The sequence below is a fragment of the Octopus sinensis genome, linkage group LG15 (genome assembly GCF_006345805.1).
Source record: "Octopus sinensis linkage group LG15, ASM634580v1, whole genome shotgun sequence".
Classification (NCBI taxonomy): domain Eukaryota; kingdom Metazoa; phylum Mollusca; class Cephalopoda; order Octopoda; family Octopodidae; genus Octopus; species Octopus sinensis.
Window position 1 is genome coordinate 35337575 of NC_043011.1, and position 18810 is coordinate 35356384.

General features: G+C 37.3%; 1 protein-coding gene across 1 annotated transcript in view; it reads right to left on the reverse strand.

Moving 5' to 3' along the window:
• Positions 1-14599, reverse strand: part of LOC115219673 (coiled-coil domain-containing protein 148-like) — a 68195-nt gene extending 53596 nt beyond the window's left edge. Inside the window, exon 1 of the mRNA XM_029789850.2 lies at positions 14218-14599. Within this exon, the coding sequence (XP_029645710.2) occupies positions 14218-14588 (371 nt within the window). The 5' untranslated portion in view covers positions 14589-14599. The remainder of the gene's footprint in view (positions 1-14217) is intronic.
• Positions 14600-18810: the final 4211 nt, after the last annotated feature.

Consider the following 18810-nt stretch of genomic DNA (forward strand, 5'->3'; position numbering starts at 1 on the left):
AACCCTGTAGCTGAGAAACAAACGTCTTACCACTCAGCCACATCTGCGTTTTATTACCACGACCACGCCAACTTCGCTTAAATCAATCCTAAGCTGTTGTCGATCACTTCCTCTCCTGTCTATCTTAAAACTAGATCAAACTGATTTAAGCGAAATTGTGGATGTAATTTGTGTTAGCGCTGAGATATAGATACAGACAATCCAGCATAGCTTTTTTTTAGTCTTCTATTTAAATATTAGCTAAAAAGAATTTTCATGTAACATTATGATAAACTACGTTTTAGCAACAATCACAACAACTATAACAATATACTTCGAAACGCGAATAAGTAAGGAAACAAAGCCGACTATATACCACCCGTATATATGAATTATAAGCAATAAACTGAAGTTTAATATGAAAGAAGTTGTATGCATTATGTGCACTTTTCCATACATGCAATATAAGCCGTCTCTCCACTCGTAATGTAAGATAACGTCCTAACTTATGTGAGTATATCAATGCATATGAAAATATGTGGTGTCTTTAATTTCGCTGGATCATATCAAGTAATGGGATGTGAATGGATTAGTAAAAGTTAGGGGCCATGCATAATAAAATATTGTCGAAATTTGTCGGTAGTTCTTAACATACAATAAAGTCGGCCACTGCACCTGTAACGCTTGATAACATTCCGACATTTTAGTGCATTTATATGTATAAGTAGATCGTGAACCGACAATTCTGCGCATGACAATTCAGCACCGACAATTCCGCGCATGACAATTCAGCACCGACAATCCTTCGCTGACATTTCCGCGCATGACAATTCAGGGCAAAGATAATTCACTGCATTATATTTATACTCTTTACTCTTTACCCTTTTACTTGTTTCAGTCATGTGACTGTGGCCATGCTGGAGCGCCACCTTTAGTCAAGAAAATCGACCCCAGGACTTATTCTTTGTAAGCCTAGTACTTATTATATCGGTCTCTTTTGCCAAACCGCTAAGTTATGGGGACGTAAACACACCACCACCATCATTTGTCAAGCGATGTTGGGAGGACTAACACAGACACACAAACATACACACACATACATATATATGTACATATATATGACGGGCTTCTTTCAGTTTCCGTCTACCAAATCCACTCACAAGGCTTTGGTCGGCCCGAGGCTATAGCAGAAGACACTTGCCCAAGGTGCCACGCAGTGGGACTGAACCCGGAATCATGTGGTTGGTAAGCAAGCTACTTACCACACAATAAATTTTAATTTAATTTATTTTGTTTTCAAAATTTCTAAACTTTTCAACTTCGTGACTAAGTGGTTATGTTTTAGATTGTTAACACTAACAACCATTGAATAAGTGGTAGCATTTTCAATTGTTGATATTCCAAAAACTTTTTTTTTATTTATACGAACATATCATTTCATTACTGTTACTTTGAAAACTTAGGACAGTATTCTTTTTTCCCTTTTTTTAGGATTCCAGTTGGTTACAAACATTTACTAATTTAAAAATAAAAAAAAAAACCCTATGGAGCGGATTTAATGAGAGAAAGGGCGCGAACACATTTTGCTAAATATATTTTGCTATCGTTAGATTTTGCTATCGTTTAGATAGATAACTTCCAAATGGAAAAGATGCTCTGAATTGCCTTTGCACCGAATTGTCCTTGTGCTAAATTATCCTGCGCGGAATTGTTGGCGCTGAACTGTCATGCACGGAATTGTCATGGAACCAAAAGTAGATATGTGATGTATTAAATTTTGCACAATCGTCGCAAGGTGGCATTGAGAAAGTTTTTGTAAAAGTGGTGATGTATAAGACACTGTGGAAGTTTATAGATAGTTCGATTATGTGTAATAAACTTTTCCACTGCTCCTGTAACCTTACGTGACCATCTGATCCGTGCGTGGATGTATATATGCATTTGTAAATATTGTAGTCAGTGGCGGACTGGTCAGGTTGCCAGCTTGCGCGATAGCAAGTGGGCCCCTGCGCCATTAGAATCGATATGTAGGGGCTTATGTTAGTATCTAAAGGGCCCATCCCCTCAAGTTTGAGAATTTTTTATTCACTCCTGAAATAATGCATTAATTATTTCAGCCTGGTTGTGTTTGAAGACAGTTGAAAAGAATACTTTTAACAAATAAAAAAATTAAATTATCGCAATGTAGTTGCGGGTGGGCCCCCTTAGTCTCCTGGCAACCGTTATTCTTAGACCCAGTCCACCACTGATTGTAGTGTATTAAATTTTGCAGAACCGTCGCAAAGAGGCGTTAAAAACGTGTTGGTGAAAGAGAGATAACGACAGTTCAAAAGTTTGATTCTGAGATCTCAATATCACCTCATTTGTGAGATTCACATAAAACGTCACCCGGCATAACTCCAAAAGAATTTCTATGTCGCTTATTGACCAACTAAAAATAACAGTTAAATCTCCATCTCACACTCTATCGTTTTAAAGAGAGGGATATACTGGATAATGCGTTCTGGGATATTCCATACCATCTGAGCCATACTATGCCAGAAACGAAAAAAATTGGCGATGACTGTAGGACGAAAGAGTTTCGTTATAAGCTTGCTCAATCACATTGAAGTTCAATACGTTTAATTAATAAACAGCAAAATTGCTTGTTTTACAAACTTAGAGTTTTATAAAATATTTTATCTACCTCAGAAATGCGTACTTTCAAAGTGGGCAAAGAAACTGCATTGAATAATTCGAAGCAGATATTCTGGTGACGAAGAGACAAAGAGGTAGAACAGGTGCCTTGCTATAACTCAGTAGACTCTATAACGTGATTGGTGTTAGGAAGGGCATACAAAACAGACAGTGAAGCCTGGTGCAGTCTTCTGCTTAGCCAGCCCCTGTCAAACCGTCCAAGCCATGCCAGCAAGGAAAACGGATGTTAAATCTTAAATGATGACATATATGCGTGTGTGTGTGTATGTGAGTGTGTGTTTGTATATACAAGTTGCGACAGAAATAACGCATTTTTTGCATTTAATAACTATAAAATAACTTTTATAGTATATAAATGTTTATCAAGTAATTTTTTATTGAACACAAATTTATTGCATTACTTAAAGAAACGAATAATAAGCTAAGGGGAAAAATCGCAGAAGTTTTAGGAAATTTATTAAGTATTGTTTCATAAAAATAATATGATTCAATATTATAAGGCACAAAAAGAAAATGACTCTCCCCAGATACAACAGAAAATCAGTAAACTTTGGCCTTTATATTAAAATTTTGATTCTCTCTTCGAATTTATTTCCACAGTTAAACGGTTAAATGTGACAAGTAGAATAATATTGTAATCAGTCTTCACCTTATAAGATCTTTTGTTTTATGTTCTAAATTACTTTTTTATCTTTTACTTGCTTCAGTAATTAGACTGTGGCCATGCTGGGTCACCGCCTTGAAGAGTTTTAGTCGAACGAATCAACCCAAGATCTTGTTTTTTTAAAGCCTAATACTTATTCTATTGCCGAACCGCTAAGTTACAGGGACGTGAACATACCGACACCGGTTGTTCAAGCGGTGGTGGGGAATAAATACAAACATACAAACACGCCTTTACATATAGGTATAGATGTACACGTTGGGATTCTTTCAGTTTCTATTTACCAAATCCGCTTACAAGACTTTGATCGGGCCGAGGCTAAAGTAGAAGACACTTGCCCACGTAGCAGAACTGAACTCGGAACCCTGTAGCTGAGAAGCAAACTTCTTACCACTCAGCCACACCTGCGTTTTATAACCACGACCACGCCAACTTCGCTTAAATCAATCCTAAGCTGTTGTCGATCACTTCCTCTTCTGTCTATCTTAAAACTAAATCAAACTGATTTAAGCGAAATTGCGGATGTAATTTGTGTTTGCGCCGAGATATAGAAAGAATAAAAGGAAATAAAATTAAATATTTTGCTTGGCCTGGCTTAGCAGTTTGTCTTCCATTAAATTAGATGCTCTATTTGCTTCTAAGATCGCAGTAGCTAATTTGATTGACGAAGGAGCGAAAGTTATTGAAGCGGCGAGCTGGCCGAATCGTTAACACGCTGGGCTAAATGCTTAGCGGCATTTCGTCTGCCGCTACGTTCTGAGTTCAAATTCCGCCGAGGTCGACTTTGCCTTTCATCCTTTCGGGGTCGATTAAACAAGTACCAGTTACGCACTGGGGTCGATATAACCGACTTTATCCGTTTGTCTGTCCTTGTTTGTCCTCTCTGTGTTTAGCCCCTTGGGGGTAGTAAAGATATAGGCATTTCGTCTGGTTTCACGTTCTGAGTTCAAAATCCGCCGTAGTTGACTTTGCTTTTCGTCCTTGATAAAATGAATACCAGTTAAGTACTGGGGTCGATGCAGTCGACCTACCCACTCTCCAAAATTGCTAGTCTTGTATCAATATTCGAATATATATTGGCATATTTCTCATTGGTACAGAAGATGTGTTGTTGGAATCACTCAAATAGACTTCGGCCATTTTCTCATCCGATGAGGTTATACTACGGCAATCCGTTGGATACGACGACGAGGGTTCCAGTTGATCCGATCAACGGAACAGCCTGCTCGTGAAATTAACGTGCAAGTGGCTGAGCACTCCACATACACCGTGTACCCTTAACGTAGCTCTCGGGAAGATTCAGCGTTACACAGAGTGTGACAAGGCTGGCTCTTTGAAATACAGGCACAACAGAAACATGAAGAAAGAGAGAAAGTTGTGGTGAAAGAGTAAAGCAGGGTTCGCCACCACCCCCTGCTGGAGCCTCGTGGAGCTTTAAGTGCTTTCGCTCAATAATCACTCACAATGCCCGGTCTGGGATTCGAAACCGCGATCCTATGGCCGCGAGTCCGCTGCCCTAACCACTGGGCCATTGCGCCTCCACGATGAACTAATAAACCTATTCTTCCAAGCTATTATTTATCGCTGTGTTCCCTGCGAGGTACGCCATTCAAATTATATATTTACATACGTCTCTTTGCTTCGATATTTGTATTTTAATGAATTAGTTGATTTTCTTCTTCACTGCATTAAGTATGACGGCACTAACTTGACTGTTATTTTTAGTGCAGATAGCGTAACTCAGACATTAAATTAAAATTTATTTGCCGATAAAATAAACTAAATTAAACCGGATTAGACTAGATTAAAACTAAATTAAGACTAAATTACAACTAGATACAAATCTAAATTAAAATTAACTACATTAATTGAAAGTGGATAAGAAATTAATTTCTTTAAAAAACGTTTTTTATACAAAATTGAAACTATTAATGAAATCTAATCGAAATTCAGTCTAAAAATAAAACTTTAAAATTTCAATCGATATCAAATTTAAGTTGTTTTTTGTTTTCGTAAAAAAAATATTGATTTCTAACATCGGTACAAAGTTTGGTAAACAAATTGATAAATAAAATTTCTCTCGGCTGGGGTGTAGGAAGAATAATTGAAGAATAATAATTTCTACTATAGGCATGGACCTGAAATTTTGGGAGAGGGTTTAAGTTGATTATATCGACCCCAGTGCACAACTAGTACTTATTTTAACGAACTCCGAAGGGATGAAAGGTACAGTTGATCTTAGCAGAATTTGAACTCAGAACGTAAAGACGGAGAAATACCTACTTCTTTACTACCGACAAGGGGCTAAACACAGCGGGGACACACAAGGACAGACAAACAGATTCCGAATGGCCTCCGCAGATAGCTGTGGAGGTCATAAGGTTTCCCTTGTGGGAAAGGCTTAAAGGATTTGGGGAGGAGTGTCGCATATGGCCGGGTGGCCCTTACACGACTTACATGTCCTACTTGGGTGTGGCATGGGAAATGGCGGGATACAGGAACTCAAGCGGCATTGAAGATAATGATGAGTATCTCGATGGATATATCGAAGAGTAGGAGGTGAAAGAACCTCGTTACAGGGTTTGAAACCTCACCTTATTGGATTATTTTGTAGTGGTTTATAACCTCAATTTTGTGTTTTAAGAAAGAAAAGAAAAAAAAAAGAAAATATGTTAAGTAAGTGGTTTTAGTGCCTCCTTCTTGTAAGAGGTTTGAAACCTTATATTGATTTTTATAAAAAAAAGAAAATATGTTTTCGAGAAAAATCCAATCGGCGGGTGTTGGGTTTCGTCTCTCATTTATTCATTATATTTCATTTTCATTCATTAATGTGTTTGTCCAGCCCGCAAAGCTCTTTGTACTGTCTATATGACAAATTTATGAAATAAAGTAGCTTGCTTACCAACCACATGGTATCGGGTTCAGTATCACTGCGTGGATACTTGGGAAAGTGTCTTCTACTATAATCTCGGGCCAACCAAAGCCTTGTGAGTAGATTTGGTGGACGGAAACTGAAAGAAGCCCGTCGTATATATGTATGTGTATATATATATGTGTGTGTGTTTGTGTGTGTGTGTTTATCCCCCCTAACATCGCCAGACAACCGATGTTGGTGTGTTTACGTCTCTGTAACCTAGCGATTCGGCAAAAGAGACCGATAGAATAAGTACTAGGCTTACAAAGGGGGGCGATTTGCTCGGCTAAAGGCGGTGCTCCAGCATGGCCGCAGTCAAATGACCGAAACAAGTAAAAGAGAGTAAAAGCGAGTATATATGTGTGTGTGTATATATATATATGCGTATGTATATGTGTGTGTGTGTGTTTTTACGTATGTATCTATATGAATGTACACACACACACACACACATCGTCACATAGGCCCTTTTTGGTTCCTGTTTTTCCTTTTCTTCTTCTGTTTGACCCCTGTCTTTGTTTCGTCCTTTTGTCTTCTCGGCTCCTATGTTTCCTTTACAACGCCTAGCAACGCTTTAAGCCAACACATTCATTAATGGCTCCAAACCATTTTAAGTTTATTTTCTGACAATTGATATTTACAAAGCAAATATTATCTTCTTCTTATTTCCTCATTACCCACCCCTACTCCCTACACACCCCGTTTCACTCGGTGCTTATCTTCCCACCACCAACACCACCACCACCACCATCAATCACCACCACCACCACCATCAATCACCACCACCAACACCACCACCACCACCATCAATCATCACCATCATCACCACCACCATCACCGCCACTATCATCATCACCACCACCACCACCATCACCACCACTATCACCACCACTATCATCATCACCACCACCACAACCACCACCATCACCACCACTATCATCATCACCACCACCACCACCACCACCACCACCACCACCACCATCATCACCACCACCACCACCACCACCACCATCACCGCCACTATCATCATCACCACCACCACTATCATCACCACCACCACCATCACCACCACCACCACCACCACCACCACCACCACTATCATCATCACCACCACCACTATCATCACCACCACCACTATCACCACCACCGCCATCATCACCATCACCACCACCATCAATCACCATCACCATTACCACCACTACTATCATCACCACCACCACCGCCAAAATCATCCCCGCCACAACCACCGCCGCCGCCACCGCCGCAACCACCACCACTGAAACCATCACCAACAACAACACTACACGGCCACCATTGGCTACTAATACCACCTCTGCCATCAATACCACATCCGCTACCACCATTATCATCTCCACCACCACCACCACCACCACCACCACCACCATCACCATCACCACCACTACCCTGTTCACCATCATACTGCGTTGCATTATTTGATATTAAGGCTCGGCCTCGTCTCCCCAACCTGTGCTCTGTTTGGACTTGAACGACATGTAAGTCAGTGTTTATGTGTGTTTGTGTGTATGTGTGTGTATGTATGTATGTGTGTGTGTGAGTGTGTAACCGTGTATACAAGTGTATACACAGAAACACAGACGCACGATTACATTTATTGACGGTCCAGGGGGTAAAGTATTGTAAGTCGCTGCTAGAGAAATCGATACGGTATGTCGGACTACCATACCGAAAATTAAGGATACAACGGAGACTACGGGCCGCTGATTAATCCATGCATAATATAAGTCTATCGTTTCTTTTACTGTGAAGGTGGCGCCCTCTCACGTTTTTAGTACAGTAGCTGGTCTATGACCCATTAAAGATGTCCCTGGCTGGGCGGTTATTATGTTTTAGCATCTATGTTATCTTGTTCAATCTTAATTGTAAATGGCGTAGGAGTGGCTGTGTGGTAAGTAGGTTACTTACCAACCACATGGTTCCGGGTTCAGTCCCACTGCGTGGCACCTTGGGCAAGTGAGTTCTATTATAGCCCCGGGCCGACCAAAGCCTTGTGAGTGGATTTGGAGACGGAAACTGAAAGAAGCCGTCGTATATATATATATATATATATATATAATATTATATATATATATATTATATATATATATATATATATATAATATTATATATATATATATGTACTTTATTAAAGCAGCAGAAAATTCAACAAAACCTGTTACTTGTTTCACGTCGCCGTTCATCGGACTCTAGCAAAAACTGGTCCGATGAACGGCACGTGAAACTCAGAGTAACAGGTTTGTCGAATTTTCTGCTGCTTTAAATAAAGCATATTACTCTACCACTGGTATTTAGTACTTTTTTTCCACCTTGTTCACATTTATGGTTTTACTCCGGTATATATACTATATATATATATATATATAATATATATATATATATATATATATATATATATATATATATAGTGTGTATATAAGTATATGAAGAATGGAGTTGAACGACTAGTTAACAAATATCCTTTATTCTCGACATATGTTTCGAAGGCTGCATATCCTAATTCCTAATGTGAATGGTACCCAGGTATCGGTTAGCTTTCGAATTATCCTAATACAGATAATTCATGTCAATTACTCATAATATATATATATATATATATATATATATATAGATATATATATATATATACCTATATATATATATATATATATATATATTATATATGCCGTGTGTGTGTGTGTGTGTGTGTTTGGGTCTGTGTTTGTCCCCCCAACATCGCTTGACAATCGATGCTGGTTTGTTTACGTCCCCGTAACTTAGCGGTTCGGCAAAAGAAGCCGATGGAATAAGTACTAGGCTTACGAAGAATAAGTCGTCGGGTCGATTTTCTCGAATAAAGGCGGCTCTCCAGCATGGTCACAGCGAAATGACCGAGGGAAGTAAAAGAGAGTAAAAGAGAAACCATGGTGAGGTACAGCTGGTTGATTTAAATAGAACTACCATTCCATGTACAATAAAGGTGTCCAAAGATTAGAAGCAATGTTTGGGAACGATATATAGAAAATACTGAATGATACATTCACTGATATTGCAGAATGTCTGCAGGGTTAGATAAAAACTCGGTGTCCGAAACGGAAGAAAAACAAAAAAAATATCGAATGAAAATGAAAGTTGATATCTGGAGGGTTTGAAATCAGGATATAAAGGTAGGTGACTAAATTTCATAATACCTTTTAATCCGACACAATAAACTTTTCTCTCAGCATGCACCCTTCCTTCCCTCAACACACACACACACACACACACATACACACACACACACAAAATATTTCAAAGTTCCGTGAGAATTATGCCGGATTTGAAATCCTTTCAGTTGGCACTTCATTGGGTTAGGAAAAATGCCAGAATGCCGATGCTGCTGCTGCTGTTGCTTCTGATAGTAGAAGACCTGCTGCTGCTGCTGCTGCTGTTGCTGCTGCTGCTGCTGCTGTTGCTGCTGCTGCTGCTGCTGCTGCTGCTGCTACCACTGAGGCTGCAGAGATTTTCGCGCCAATATTTGTCGGATTTAGTAAGCGTTTGACAGGCTTTTTCAAAAACTGTCTTTTAGACGGAAGATTAAAGAGCTAAGAAAGAATGACTTCACAGCAAAGGTCAAAACTCTTTGGTATTTATAAATCTATAAATATCGACGTCTACAAAAGTGCGGGGTGGGGGTCATGATGTGTGTGTTTGCGCGTGCGGGCACCGGCGTGTTTATATTCATGTAAACTTATATATCTATACCTCCTCATCATTTTCTTTCTATCTGGTTGTATGCATATATACATACATACATACGTATATACACATACATACATAAATATACAGAGAGAGAGAGAGAGAGAGAGAGAGTGATAGAGAGGGAGATGGATAGATAGATAGATACATACATACATACGTACATACATACATACCTACATGCATACGTACATAAATACGTACATACATATGTACACACACAAACACACACACACACACATATATATAGGTAAATAGATAGATGGATAAATAGATAGATTCATACATACATACATACATACATACATACATGCATACATACATACATACATACATACATACATACATACATACATACATACATACATATATACATATAAAATATCAGAGATAAAAATTCGTGAAAGGAATTGTATGCACAAATACACGTACACACATACATACCTTTATGCATATATACATATATACATGCGCGCACGCATGCACACACACACACACACACACACACACATATAAATGCACATCATTGCTATTATGTTAAACTGTCGTGCGTCCAAATTTGGCCAAATGCGTTTCTTATCAATATTTAATTTTGTCTACAATAGCCGGTTCTTTTGGTCAAACTATCGTATCTCCAGCTGCTTCAGATGTCAAGATATGAAAATTGTCAAAGTGTTGTACAACGGCAACCGTGGAGAATGGCGACGTACCGTAAAAGAGGGAATACAAAGGAGTGACAGAGAGAGAGAGGAGAAATGGAAAGAAAAAGAGACGTCAACAAGAGACTATGGCATTACAACCAGCCAGGAACAGTCTTCGCTACATTTGGCGGTACCTGCCAGAGGGAGTGTTTGTCCAGGATAGGACTACACAGCCACAGCAGAAGGTATCATGGCAGGACATGAAATATAAAAGCCGGACTAGACTACTTTATGCGCAACTCCATTGTCCCCGAGACAGAAAGGATGCCAACAACAACAACAAGTACAACGGTTTAGCATTTTTCAAAAGTGTTAGTAAGTCCCACATACGACAGTTTTGCAAAAATATTTGACTGAAAATATCGTATATGAATGGAGTTTATATTTTATGTACCCAACACAGTAGTATTGTTAAGCTGAGACTGTTGATAAGGTAAAGAGGATGGGAACAGTGATACTTTTGCATAATAGCAACGATATGCACACACACCACCACACACCACACACACACACACATACATATATATTATATATATATATATATATATACAAGCATGTATTCAAACCGCTACACAGCTACAAACATACGCATACACAGATGCATACATGAATACATACATACATACATACATGCATGCATACATACATACATACATACATACATACATACATACATACATACATACATACAAGCGCATCTAAATATGCATGCGTATACGTGTACATAGTTGCAGAAATAATACATATATATATATATATATATATATATATATACGCATATACAACAATGTACTCCAAAATTAGCTAAATATCGGTTAGTAATCTCAGTAAAGTTGAAAAGCAAGCAAATACACCGTTCAAATCATTGCAGTTCCTTATATTTGTATCCCCAGGATTACCTTTGCTATAGACTGCATTCCACGACGTTCTGTCATAGCATCATGCCTAATAAATAGACAATACTCTGATGATATTGTCAGACAAGTACTTATTAAAATGCTCGTGTCGTCAGCATTAATTCTACGAAGTCTGCGTTTGTTGTCGTATCTAAATAGTTTATCTACATCTCTATCCCCTTTTCTGCATTAAGTATTTTGTTATTTTTCGTTCCTGTGCTACAAAAGGATATACTTCAAAGTGAGAACTAACATCCTGGTTGTTAATCCAAGATAATCTACTTTAACTTATGTTGCTGTCGTTTTGAAACTTTCAGATAAGACAACCATGTGTGATCTTCTGTTGATATGCATCGTGCTTTTGATCTGATTGCTTGTTGCGACAGCTTTGCAACTTCTTAAGGTGTATGATAATCCTTTCTACTGTAGGCACAAGGCCGGCCCCAGTGTTTCACTGGTGCTTAATTTATCGACCCGGAAAGGATGAATGGCAATGTCGACCTCGGCGGAATTTGAACTCAGAACATAGTGACGGGCGAAATACCTATTTCTTTACTACCCACAGGGGGATAAACACAGAGAGGACAAACAAGGACAGACAAACCGATTAAGTCGATTATATCGACCCCAGTGCTTAACTTGTACTTATTTAATCGACCCTGAAAGGATGAAAAGCAAAGTCGACCTCGGCGGAATTTAAACTCAGAACGTAACAGCAGACGAAATACCTATTTCTTTACTACCCACAAGGGGATAAACACAGAGAGGACAAACAAGGACAGGCAAACCGATTAAGTCGATAATATCGACCCCAGTGCATATCTTGTACTTATTTAATCGACCCCGAAAGGATAAAAAGCAAGTCGACCTCGGGGGAATTTGAACTCAGAACGTAGCGGCAGACGAAATACTGCTAAGCATTTCGCCCGGCGTGCTAACGTTTCTGCCAGCTCGCCGCCTTTCTTATGTTGTATGGTAATGACGCATGGTGAAGGCGCATGGCTCAGTGGTTAAAGCGTCGAGCTTACGATCGTGAGGTTGTGAGTTCGAATCCCAGACCGGGCTGCGTGTTGTGTTCTTGAGCAAAACACTTTATTTCACGTTGCTCCAGTTAACTCAGCTGTAGAAATAATAATGACGACGATGATGATGATGATGATGATGATGATGACATAGAAAAATACCTTAGGAATGAGAAACAAGGTTCGAAATTTCCCCCAAGACACCTGATGAAGGCTTGGAGGGTATATCAACCGAAACGTTGACTTAACAACAAATAAGAAGAGGTCAAATATCCATCAAATGTAAATAATGTAAATAATGTATTTCAAAGCTCCTATACCGTTATTTGGCTTCCATATGTTATACTACAATAGGATATTTTCCTGGGGTGGATCCACATGTGGAACACCTCTATGCATAAGATGAATATAGGAATAGTATAACAGAAGGATGAAAGATACCAGACTTTAATAGTATATCACAACATATGTTTCTGCACCCCACACCAGCTTTAGGTGTTGAGTTTATTTTCATATACCAATATACAAGATCGTTATTTATAATTACTATACAGTTCAATATTTTTCAGCAATAACCGTGGGTGCGCTCACAAACGGGTGGAATATCATTGAGCACAGTTGTTGGTTAAAGATATTCGACTATAAGGAATTACATAGAATGAACTTCTATAATGGTATATAAATAGAAACTCAGTAATTTAAAACTGGTGTATGGTGCATTGAAGCCTCATATCATCTATTTTCGTGTTATATTATTTATATAGATATTTATATGTGTGCGCATATATATATATATACATTTACACATATATATATATATATATATACACATATATATATATGCTTATATATATACATATACATATATAAGTATGCATATATATATATACATATACATATATATGTATGTATATATATGCATATATAATTCATAAATGAGGGTGAAAAATTTGTTATTAATTTAATAATACCATCAATTTAACACCAAGTGGATTAGCACATAAAAAACCAGGGATACAATCCCAATTTATACATAAATATAAGAGAGCGACCACTATGTGGTCTACTCTAGTGCTAAAAATAGATCCGCTATGGAATAGCCACTAAAAAATTGTCTCCGTGTAGAAATACCACAACATATAACGTGGCGATTTAATAAATTGTATTATAGACAAATGCCTGCTGATGATTTATAGATGTTATGTAAGTAAAATTACATTTACGTTAATAATGAAACAATTGTTCAGGGTTAATCTATTTTTTCGTTATTTTTTATTTGCCCCAAGTTAAATGTTGTGGTATTTCTACTCGGAGACAATTTTTTAGTGGCTATTCCGTAGCGGATCTATTTTTAGCACTAGAGTAGACCACATAGTGGTCGCTCTCTTATATTTATGTATATGCATATATATATATATTCATATATACAAACATTCATATATGTATAACATACATATATATGTATATGTATATATATGTATATATGTATATATACATTTATGTGTGTGTGTGGTGTGTGTGTGTGTGTGTGTGTGTGTATACACAATGCATACTTATGAATTTAATTTTGAAAACAATATCTGCTACTCACTATAAATTCCATACTGGTGTCACTGTTTGGTCTTTAAATGTTACCATTCCTTTGTTGTATTCCGATTTGATGTTTTCAATTTCTTTGTAAACGAATTGTGTCGGCGAAGAATCTTGCAAGTTCTCTGTGATCAGACGTGCTACATCCGTTTCTACAGAATGACGCTGATCTTTCAGTTTCAGTAATTCTTTGTTCCATGCCAGTTGATGCTGTCGATTCGTGTTGACTTCCTTGGTCTGAAGGTTCTTGTGTTTCAAACGTTGCATGTGGATGAGGGAACCGTTTGCGGCGAGTTTCTTTTCCAGAACATCTGACAGCAATTCGTCGTAATTTACGGCACCGTATTTGTTGCTTCCTAAACCTGATACCATTCTGGTAATCAAACCTGGTTAAAAGACATTGTATATATATATATCAACTCGTGCGTTCCTTTTCAACCTTCTACATATATATATATTATATATATATAATTATATATATATATATATTATATATATATATATATATATATATATATATATTATATATATATATATATATATATATATATATATATATATTATATATATATATATATATATATATATATATTATTATATTAAATTAGAGACAAAACCACTATTAGGCAAATCAAACAATGAAAGACTTAAGCCAAACATATGATTAATTTATATTATTTAAATATGTAACAATTATTAAAAAATATAATTGATATCCACTGCGACTCAAAAATTAAAGACAGCAGGCAGGAAACGATCATAGTGGATATTAATTATATTTTTTAATAATTGTTACATATTTAAATAATATAAATTAATCATATGTATTGGCTTAAGTCTTTCATTGTTTGATTTGCCTAATAGTGGTTTTGTCTCTAATTTAATATAATATAATATTTTACTATAAAATTGGATTCAATCCTAAATCTGATTTTTCCCTGTAAGTTTGGATTTATTCCCTAATATTTTATTATATATATATATATATATATATATATATATATATATATACATTCACACACACACACGTGTGTGTGTGTATAGTTTATATTTTGGAGACAGGTGTCAATGTATATAGAAACACTTCGATGTGCTCAAGAGAGTAAAACTTCAGCCGTTATATAAGTAAAGCAACGACAAAACAAGCTAGGTACGTCTATTAACACAAATAAGATACATCTAATTGAAAAGAAAAATGTAAATGTGTGTGAATATTAAGAATACATAGTCCAACTACATAGCAAAAATCTCTACCTATCTTATCCCAAATAAGATAGGTAGAGTTTTAAGAGTCCTACTGCCATTTCGGGTGGGGTGGGGGCTTTGTGGTCCTGGCGTATGACAAATATTAGGATCCATTATTGGATAACACCGCCTCCTTCTTCAAGGGAAATCTTTTTCTATTAAAACATTTTACATTTGAAATGATGGCATGAACCTCTCCGCCAAGTCACCTGAAACGGCCGTAGGACATTTAAAACTCAACCTATTTTATTCATGATATCTTTTTTTTATTTAATCTGCCTTATGTATTCTTAATATCCACAAACATTTACATTTTTCTTTTCGATTAAATGTATCTTTATGTGTAAATAGACGTACAGAGCTTGCTTGTCCTTGCTTAGGAGTGGCTGCGTAGTAAGTAGCATGCTTATCAACCACATGGTTCCGGGTTCAGTCCCACTGCGTGGTACTGTGGGCAGGTGACTTCTACTATAGCCTCGGGCCGACCAAAGCCTTGAGTGGATTTGTTAGAGGGAAACTGAAAGAATCCCGTCGTATATATATATATATATGCGTGTGTGTGTGTGTGTGTGTGGTGTGTGTGTGTGTGTGTGTCTGTGTTTGTCCTCCGACATCACTTAACAACTGATGCTTGTGTGTTTACATCCCAGTAAACTTGGCGGTTCGGCAAGCAGACCGATAGAATAAGTACTAGTCTTACAAAGAATAAGTCCTAGGGTTGATTTGCTCGACTAAAGGTGGTGCTCCAGCATGGCCGCAGTCAAACGACTGAAACAATTAAAAAATAAAGGAGTAAAAGAAAATGAATAAAGGAATATATATATATATATGCGCAGGTGTGGCTGTGTGGTAAGTAGCTTGCTTACCAACCATATGGTTCCGGGTTCAGTCCCACTGCGTGGCATCTTGGGCAAATGTCTTCTACTATAGCCTCGGGTCGACCAAAGCCTTGTGAGTGGATTTGGTAGACGGAAACTGAAAGAAGCCCGTCGTATATATGTATATATATATATGTGTGTGTGTGTGTTTGTTTGTCTGTGTTTGTCCCCCTAGCATTGCTTGACAACCGATGCTGGTGTGTTTATGTCCCCGTTACTTAGCGGTTCGGCAAAAGAGACCGATAGGATAAGTACTGGGCTTACAAAAAGAATAAGTCCCGGGGTCGAGTTGCTCGATTAAAGGCGGTGCTCCAGCATGGCCGCAGTCAAATGACTGAAACAAGTAAAAGAGTAAAGAGTATATATATATATATATATATATATATACATATCCGGTCATCCCATAAGTTCTGGCCGAAATTTGAATAAAGATAACAAGTGATCAAATCTTATATTTAATTGAAATTTAATTATCAATTTACTTACTCTGATTATCTATGACTTCCTTCCATCTGTTTACAAGCTTTTTAATCCCATCAATGTAAAACTCTTTTGGTTTCAAAGCGAAAAACTCTGAAATGTCAGTTTCGACCTCCTCCTGGCTTGCGTCCCCCAAATGATTCTGTAAACTACAAAACAAATGGTAGTCTGAAAGAGCAAGGTCGGGAGAATAATGTGGATGAGGAATTTCTTCCCAACCATGCTCTTCAATCTTCTGTGATGTGGTCTTTGCAGTGTGGGATCGTGCATTGTCCTGATGAAACATCACTCCTTTTCGATTCACTAAAGCGGGTCTCTTTTTCTTGAAAGCTTGGTTCAAACGCTCTAATTGCTGACAGTAGACTTGAGCATTGGTTGTTGCATTAGGTGGTAACAATTCAAAGTGAATTACTCCTTTGCAATCCCTCCAGATAGAGAGAAGAACCTTTTTTCAATGAAGTTCCCTTCTCGGTTGTGGTTGAGGTTTCCCCTTTTACCAAACCACTGTTTACGACGTTTAACATTTCGATAGAAGATCCATTTTTCGTCACCAGTCACAAGTCTATCCAAAAAGGGTTAAGTGAGTTCGCGAGAATGGAGAGAGAGCAGATGTCAACACTGGATTTGCGGTTGCTTTCGGACAATTCATGAGGCACCCCATTTTCCAAGTTTAGGAACCTTTCCAAGTTGTTGAAGATGACGATGAACAGTTGTATGATTTGAACTAAGCTTTATTGCCAACTTTTCGACTGATAATGCAGGATTTTCTTCAAGTAATGTCTCAAGGATCTTATCATCAAACTCAACTGGACATCCTGTTCGATCTTCATCTTGAAGGCTGAAATCTACACTTCTGAATTTTGAAAACCATCTTCTGCAAGTTCTTTCATTCAAGTATTCTTTCCCATAAACTGAGTGTATGTTTCGAGTCATTTCGGCTGCAGAGTTTCCTTTTTAATACTCATAAAGCATTATGTGCCTCAAATGTTAGAAAGGGTTTTAATCAAAGAAATTTTAATTCTATTATTGTGTAAAATAATATTTAATTAGTTTAAATGTACACAAAAGCATAAAATTATTTTTTAATTCCATTAGGCATTCTAAAGTTCTATCAAATTTCATTCAATTTTAAAAAGATAAAATTGGACAGAACTTATGGGATGACCTGATATATAATGAATCCAGACAAAAAATCTTTTACTCCCCTCACACAAGTACGTTCAAAGTTCACAATAGACATATATCACCGGTCAAATTCAATATTCACATATATGTGTGGCCATTTCGGGAGCTCACCACCGTAGTTCATTTACACTAAAGTGCAGCACAGCGATGACCCCCTAATCAGGATAAACATGAAACATGCGCAGATCAAAGCTTTTATGAAAAGCTTATATAATTTAAGAACCCATCAGCGGACCAGTTCAAATTTCCTATAGAAGAAAAAAAACTATAGTTGACATTTTTGTCTTTCGATTCGCAAATGTAGCTACTAAGTCCTGTAGAGTTCGCTTTACTTCTATCTCTGAAACTAGATTGGTGAGAATTGTATCTAAGAATCATTTCGTTTTTAGTTTCTCCTATATAAGATTTCTTATGGTTATTTGCGAGTACATCACATTGGTATATTACATTTTTAGATTTACAAATATTGGAGAATTGACACTTCTTTTTGTCTGTGCAGCCACATAAATTATTAAGTAAATCTATGCATATGTTGTGTTGAAGGGGGTAATTATTTATCAGGTCATTGTCCGTGCTATTTGAGGGCGAGTTATTAGGCATGTCATTTATTATATCTGACGATTGGTTGGTATGCTTTATGTTGTTATTTATGGAGTTTCATAGAAGGCCTCTAGCTTATTATTGCTGATTTTTTTTAACAAAACTGTCCGACGAACGGGAACGTGAAACTCCGAGTAACAGCTTTTGCTACATTTCTGCTGCTTTTAAATAAAGCATATTACTCTACCTCTGGTATTTTGAGTACT